This window comes from Coregonus lavaretus, assembly GCF_964263955.1.
Source record: "Coregonus lavaretus genome assembly, contig: HAP1_SCAFFOLD_710, whole genome shotgun sequence".
In the NCBI taxonomy this organism is placed as follows: domain Eukaryota; kingdom Metazoa; phylum Chordata; class Actinopteri; order Salmoniformes; family Salmonidae; genus Coregonus; species Coregonus lavaretus.
Window position 1 is genome coordinate 230,100 of NW_028156132.1, and position 8,055 is coordinate 238,154.

At 41.0% G+C, this 8,055-nt stretch overlaps 1 protein-coding gene across 1 annotated transcript; it reads left to right on the forward strand.

Annotated features, from left to right (window-relative positions):
- Positions 1-344: 344 nt before the first annotated feature.
- On the forward strand, positions 345-4,433 carry LOC311126750 (glutamine synthetase-like). The gene is made up of 7 exons (XM_084200735.1): positions 345-432; positions 1,396-1,581; positions 1,862-2,023; positions 2,221-2,367; positions 2,616-2,743; positions 2,946-3,145; positions 3,523-4,433. The coding sequence occupies exons 2-7, from the start codon at positions 1,416-1,418 to the stop codon at positions 3,839-3,841; spliced, it is 1,122 nt and encodes a 373-aa protein (XP_084056861.1). The 5' UTR covers positions 345-432; positions 1,396-1,415; the 3' UTR covers positions 3,842-4,433.
- Positions 4,434-8,055: the final 3,622 nt, after the last annotated feature.

Here is an 8,055-nt window from a genome sequence, read left to right on the forward strand (position 1 = left end):
AAAGAAAATAAAGTTTAAAGAAAATACATAAATAAATAAAGATATGTTCCCCGTTTCATATGTTTCTGTAATTTATCCGAATATTAACAAAGTTATTTTAGGTTTAGTTAAGGATATTTAGCATTAATTTAGCAAACAATTAGTTGTTTTGAGCCTTTCAACAAAGACTTGTTTGGGTTGGATTGTGGCCAAGATATTGAAAGAAACTGCTGATTTTTCGTGCCGACCAATGAATGCAACCCATGAGCTCGTCATTACCTTAGCACGAAGGGATCACGTTTTTCTCCAACCAATCCGAGTTAAGGGGATCCCATCTCTCTTTTATAAATCGGACTGTTTGTGGACGTGAACGAAAGATAACCATTTGGGATTACACAGGACATTTACAGAAAGCTGTACCAGGGTTTAATCCTATTCCTTACTTGATATAAGGTGATTATTTCTAAATAATTTTCAAAGTTCTAGGATAAACTATGACAATTTCATTGTGTATGTTTATCAAATTTGACTAATTGGTGTGTTATGTTATTCTTTGTAGTTTTGCACCTCTTAGACGAATTATAAGGTATTTTATTCAATGTATATTATATCCTAATAATATAATATAATATGCCATTTAGCAGATGCTTTTATCCAAAGCGACTTACAGTCATGCATGCATACATTTTTGTGTATGGGTGGTCCCGGGGATCGAACCCACTACCTTGGCGTTACAAGCGCCGTGCTCTACCAGCTGAGCTACAGAGGACCATTACTATGGTTGTTGACCACCTAGTTATATGATTGTGTGCCGCTTTTTATTGTGTTAATCTGATGGATAGTGTGTTCTAGACGTGTGTTTGTGCCTATCATAACCTGACGACAGAAACCACAAAGTGCGCTTTTAATTTCCTTAATCGTAAACAGGCATTAGTAACCTTGTAAGTAACCATGACCACACAGCGGCTTGCTGTCATAGCAGCATGCTCTCATGCGTGCTACAAACCAGACTGTTTATCCTTGTGGAAAACCTTCATGGTTTGACTCGATATTACCAGGATGTTGATACAGCGATCTCATTTATATCACACGTTGGTGCAATTGTAATTAGGCAACTACTCTTACAAAACATCCGCATATAAATCCTATTGTTTTTGGTATTACGATTAAATCCCATGTTTGCTGACCAAGCTGTCTTGAAGCAGGATGATGGAGGAGGGGGAGCACAGGTGTTGCGCGAATACATGGACTCGTCTGTTTAGGGCGTACACACGGTCCATATGGTTGTTTCGAGTAGATCCAATTGTCACTATAAATACATCTCTGGACAGGCACAATAGAATAACTGTAGACCTCAAATGGCTAAATTCTAAGAATCAAATGCATGTATTCTAATTTATTGCTCTTTGTTCCAAGCTTTTCAAGGCTCTGTGAAAATGGCCACTTCAGAGAGTGCCAGCTTGAGTAAAGCTGTGAAGCAGCAGTATATGGATCTTCCTCAGGGAGACAAAGTTCAGGCCATGTACATCTGGATAGACGGGACTGGAGAGGGGCTCCGCTGCAAGACCAGAACTTTGGATAATGAACCCAAGACCATTGATGGTAAGTTTTTGTTTTTCATAATGGGTTGCCAAACGACCAATGGGAACACCTTCCCCTTAATGTGATGTGATTGAGATGCTTAAGATAAGATGTTTACATTCATAGAGCTTCACAAACATTTAGGCTAACTTCAATAATACATTGTGTTTTATACAGATGGAGTACTCATTGAATGATCACATTCTGATTGATGGTAGTCCTTACATTACCCTGAACTTAAAGAGTTGTTGAATTGCTTTAGTTCTGTTAATTTCACAGTTCCCCCTCTCTCCTCCTCCAGATCTTCCAGAGTGGAACTTTGATGGTTCCAGTACGTACCAGTCAGAGGGCTCTAACAGCGACATGTACCTGATCCCTGCTGCTATGTTCAGAGACCCCTTCAGGAAAGACCCCAACAAACTGGTCCTGTGTCAAGTGCTCAAATACAACCGCAAGCCTGCAGGTAAGCCTATGCAGTAAATTGACCTTGGGACACAAACGTTTTAAAACTTTTGCAAAATAAAATGAATATTAGTGTTTCTTATTGGACAAGTTCAGATGGTAACTCTGTCAGTAGCATTTTCTTTCGTTTCGTGCCTTGAATGGCCATTGAATCCAGACCCAATTGTCTAAGTAATGTATTACCATGTCTCCCACCAGAAACCAATCTCCGGCTGATGTGTAAGAAGATCATGGAGATGGTAGAGAACCAGGTCCCTTGGTTCGGCATGGAACAGGAGTACACCATCCTGGGCACAGACGGACATCCTTTTGGTTGGCCTTCCAACGGCTTCCCTGGTCCCCAAGGTCAGTTTGAGAGTTGTCTATGTCCCAAATGGCACCCAATTCCCTATATAGGGCTCAACTTTTGACCAGATATATAGGGGAAAAGGCTGCCATTTCAGACATAGCCTCAGTCTTTTAGCAGACTCTTATCCAGAGTGACTTGCAATCGGTACATTCAACTAAAGTACTTACATGAGAGTTTAAACTTTTTTAACCTATGCCAAAAAAAACACTGGCATTGAGCCTGAAGATGTGGTGTTTCTGAACAGGTCCCTACTACTGTGGAGTAGGAGCAGACAAGGCGTACGGTAGAGACATCGTAGAAGCCCACTACAGAGCCTGTCTTTATGCCGGGGTTCAGATATGTGGCACCAATGCTGAAGTCATGCCAGCTCAGGTAGGAAACACTGCACATTGATATCAAAATAAACCCTATTGGGGCCAATTTTTACCAGACACAAATTTAACCTGCCTTTTTAGTCCTGGACTAGGCTTAATCTGTGACTCGGAAACGGCCCAGTGTTCTAAACCATTTGAACTTTCAAAGCTAGTATCTCTCATCCCTAAGCTTCATGTACAGTATGTATTGTGTCTTCCAGTGGGAGTTCCAGGTGGGTCCTTGTGAAGGGATCAACATGGGAGACCACCTCTGGGCAGCTCGGTTCATCCTACACCGGGTGTGTGAGGACTTTGGCGTGGTGGCCTCATTCGACCCCAAGCCCATCCCTGGGAACTGGAATGGTGCTGGCTGTCATACCAACTTCAGCACCAAGGAGATGAGAGAAGATGGTGGATTGAGGTAGGCATGGATTGAGTTTGTGCTGTAAACGCATTAAGGGCCATTTTCCCTGGACCCATATAAATCCTAGGCCTAGACTTCAATGGCAATTTTTCATTGAAAGTGCTTCTTAGCAGAGAGGAAGTGGTGATGCGAAAATCTGTCCAAAATAAGGCCAATGGGTTTATTTTGGACCTAATTTTGTCACCTGCCTTCCTGCCTTTGGGACAACGACTCCCATTGTTAAGGCGGAGACATGAGCATCTCGTCATTATATACAGATCTCTGTTCTTAGTCAAAGACTAGGCTAAATCTCTGTCTGGGAAATCAGCACATAAGATTTTTAGTCTTAAGTCTCTTTAGCAGTGGATTAACCCCTTCCCCCTCTATCCACACAGGGCCATTGAGGAGTCAATCGAGAAGCTGGGAAAGAGACACCGCTACCACATCTGTGCCTACGACCCCAAAGGGGGGCTGGACAACGCGCGCCGCTTGACCGGTCACCACGAAACGTCCAACATACATGAGTTCTCAGCCGGCGTGGCAAACCGCGGCGCCAGCATCCGCATCCCCCGCTCAGTGGGTCAGGACAAGAAGGGCTACTTCGAGGACCGCCGCCCGTCGGCTAACTGTGACCCATATGCAGTCACGGAAGCCATGATACGCACATGTTTGCTCAGTGAAGAGGGGGAGGAGCCTACAGAATACAGCAAATAAACTAGATACTCTGTTGGACTGAAATAAGCCTCCTCCTCTCCTTGAGCTACACCTCATGAAGTGTCATTCCCAGTACGGTTTTGTCTGTGGCTTTGGAAACTCCTTGTAAATTGCATGTCTTGACCATCCATGTAGGGCTTGCTTTTTTAACCATTACAAAATATATATTTTACTTGATGAATGGGAGTATGCTTGATGTATTCTGCAGTGTGTGTGTTCAGGGTAGTGTAGTCCCTACCTTTTAGCTTAATCACTGCCAATATTGCCATTTTAATTGATGCTAAATGATTCCAGACATGTCAGTTGAGGAGGGTGAAATGGTTCCTCTGTAAAGGTCTATTACTAGTTGTTTTTATGTCTATCAATTTGCCACTCATAATGTTGTTTTAACATGATATACTAACCAAGATGCTGTAGATTGATGAATATGCCAGTTGTGTGTGTCTGTCTGGCTCATGTGGTACACAAACCCCAAAAGGATCCAAGGTGCATTTGTGTGTTTATACATGTGTGGATCTCTATTGTCTACCATTAGTAGAAGTTGTATCCAGAACCCATTTTCTTATTTGTAACATTAAAAATATTTCTAATATTTTTAACAATCTATTCTTCTTTGACTTCAATTGTACAGTATATAATTTGGCCATGTTAAAGTAAATGGTAGAGCTCAATCAAAGAGCAGGCAAAGCAGAAGTAAGAGTACAGTGGTGCAGAGATTAATTTAGGTTTACATGCAATCTTTTGTAAGACTCTTGCTGACTGTAAAGGTAACCTTGTCAGATCCAACACTGTGACATGTGCTTCTCAATTTAGCATTTAATCAGGAACACAACCTTGGATCAATCAACAATGTGAAAGTGAGTATATAATTTATTTCCTGTCCATTCAGGTGGATCTTAGGACCTCTGGAATGGACCCTAGTTTTAAGAGACTGAATGAAATTAGTGTAATTACTTACTGTAGGAAATGTCAGTGAGCAATTTCAAGTCCCTTTAACTATAGATATATAGGCAGTAGGTAGCCTAGCGGTTAAGTGCATTGGGCCAGTAAGTAACTGAAAGGTCCCTGGTTCAAATCCCCGAGGTGAAACATCTGTCAATGTGCCCTTGAGCAAGGCATTTCATCCTAACTGCTCCTGTAAGTCTCTGGATAAGAGCGTCCGCTAACTGCTCCTGTTAGTCTCTGGATAAGAGTGTCAGCTAAATGACAAAAAGTACAAATGAGATTGATGCATACTGAATACTCATGTTGGCAAAGAAAATACTTGCTTAAATCGATGCCTATTTAAGTAAAAATTAACTTAATCTATTTCAAACAGTGAAGATTCAGTCAGGGAGAAAGTATCTGATTATGTAATGTGACTGAAGACAATGGGCACTTAGTAGTCACCTGTCTTTCTGCAGTCTAGACATTGCTCTCCTTCGTCAGAGTTACACTGCATTATCAGTGCTGCCTATCTGCACATTGCAAATGAACTGCATTGACCCTGACCACACATTTTTCTTGTGAGGTTTTTTCATATTTCTAGTGAAGCTTTGGCACAAACCACAGTAGCTGCACAAAGACTTGTGCTACCAATTCTTAGTATACTTTTACTTTCATGGAGTGATCTTGGTGATCCATATCTTAATTTCTTTATCAGTGAAGGTGATGCAATACGTTCAGTCTGTTGAATGTTCCTGTAAGTCTTGAGTGTACATCGTGCCAAGAAGGCTAGTGTTATTTGTTTACTTGTTGAGGACAGGACACTGTCAGAGAACATTTAATGAGAGAGCTTCCAATGTCCAATTCCCTGTTATGGAAATCATAATGCCCATGAGACTGTAATTCGAACCCTGGTACAAATACAGGCAATTAGAACACCATTATGATACAGGGGCAGGTGTGTTATCTACATCACAGGTGGAAGAAAAAGGAAAACAATGCTCCTGTTCAAACTCAGAATGTGAAAGAGAGAATCTTGACTGACATGTTTTTGTATAATTGACACCAGAGACATACCAGTATTTTAACTACCATGTGTCTCTAAGTCACGTTCTGTTCTGCTCTGACGGTGAGATTATGAGGCACTTGGCAGGCGAGGGAAGCAGGTCTGTTTTGGTACCTTTAACCTACTTCTGCATACTGCAGGCCCAAAGTAAAGGAAGGAGGGGTGCCTGTTCCCGAGCCACCCAAAAGGCTGCAAGGCAAGGAAACCTAGAAACCAGCCACAGGGAAAACATATTTCAAACTGCCTGTCACTTGGTTTCGATTTAAAGATATTTTGCCAGGTTCAAGTGTTCACTGTACCCAAACCAAAACCAGATTTAATGCATCACTCAGTTATGTATAGAGCCATGTCATCGTGGAATGCTCTGCCACCAGAGGTTACTCAGGCAAAAAGCAAGTTTAGCTTTAAAAAACAGATTTTAATAAACTAATTGTATCACAGTGCCTCTCCTCTTTCTAAAGATCTAATTTAACTGTACTGTTTATAAGAATATTAATATGTATTTATGAATAGTGTGTAAATAGTATTTTTGTTGTCTCGGTGTCTTTCCTATATATAACTCGTACTTTATTTTTTAAAATGTTTTATGTAATGTAATATCTTATGTTGTTCTTGTCTATTACTGTTCTGTACTTTGTCATGTATTTGTACGTTTTATGTGGACCCCAGGAAGAGTAGCTGCTGCATGTGCAGTAGCTAATGGGGATCCTAATAAACTAAACTAAACTACAGCCTCATGCTCCCTATCTATAACATCTGTTGTCTAATTACTGTCACACGTTGTCTCCAAATGATCACCACTGTAACAACTCCCAATCAGTGGATCCACATATGCTTAAGACCCTGTAGATATTGGTATACAAAAATATGACATAACACTAAAGACATGGTAGGGGTGAAAACAGTTACTTCCAATATTCACACACACACACAGAGAAAGAGAGAAAGAGTGGGGTTACGTAGGGGTCACATTGTGTGAAATTATTAGGATTTGATATGAAAGTGTATTTCTATTTATTCATATTTACCCTCCCCCTCCTGCCCTCGGGTCTGGTATAGCGCATGACAGAGACGAGACGTCTTTATGCAGTTGTTATCAAATCAAACAGTCCACTACTGTAGCTCTTTACAGAACACACTCCTAGCATAGTTTATAATGTGAATTTACAGTAAATAGGCTATGGGACAGTGAAAATGTTAACCTCTATATTATCCGAGACCATAACGTCAGATGTTTTCCTATCAACCTGTAGTGAACCATGGAAGTTGTTACAGAGGGCCTGTCCTAAATGGCACCCTATACCCTACATAGTGCAGTCATAGTGTACTACTTTTGACCAGAGCCCTATGAGCCCTGGTCAAAAGTAGTGCACTATGGCTGGGTTTAAACAGGCAACCCAATTCTGATCTCTTTCCACTAAATTGATATTTTGAGAATAATTGGGGAAAATATCAGAATTGGGCTGCCTCTATTAAAGTGGCCCATGTAGGGAATGTGGTGCCATTTGGAAAACAACTAGGGGCCATTTGGAGACAGCTTGCTCTTCTTTGCCAGTCTTGTTTATGAGAAAGTCAAAGTCAAGTTTTTGGAAGTGTGTGTTCTCTTACTGACCTGAGCTGCAGTAGTTTACAGCTGTGTACTGCTTTGTTCCGTCTCCAGCAGAGGAGTGGAACATGTCAGGACTTGTGGGACTTTTTCTATTAGTAAGGGATCTTTTTGTCATGGTTGTTTCTTCCAAATTCTTCCCAACTTATATGTTTGAACAGGTCAACAACTCTAACGCTCTCCCCCTCCTTTGGTGTAGTCCACTACAGCTGGGATGATGACATCATCATGAAGTTATCCACTTACGTATTCAGATATCAGATGTATCATAAACAAAACAACCACCTTTCCGTTGGTATAGTCTAAAATATCATAAACATTCACAGGGAAAGGGTTAACATCAGCTGTATGTAATGTCTAAACATAAAAATATGATTAAACTGCTTGGTCGAGGTAGGTAGCCGTTGGGCCAGTAACCAAAAGGTTGCTGCTTTGAATCCCCGAGCTGACTAGGTGACAAATCTGTCAATGTGCCCTTGAGCAAGGCACTTAACCCTAATTGCTCCTGTAAGTCGCTCTGGATAAGAGAGTCTGCTAAATTACTAAAATGTACATGTAAAAATGCGTATAAAGGCAAGCAGGTTTATTTTCATAGAGAGGGTATGTCTGTTTGAAGTG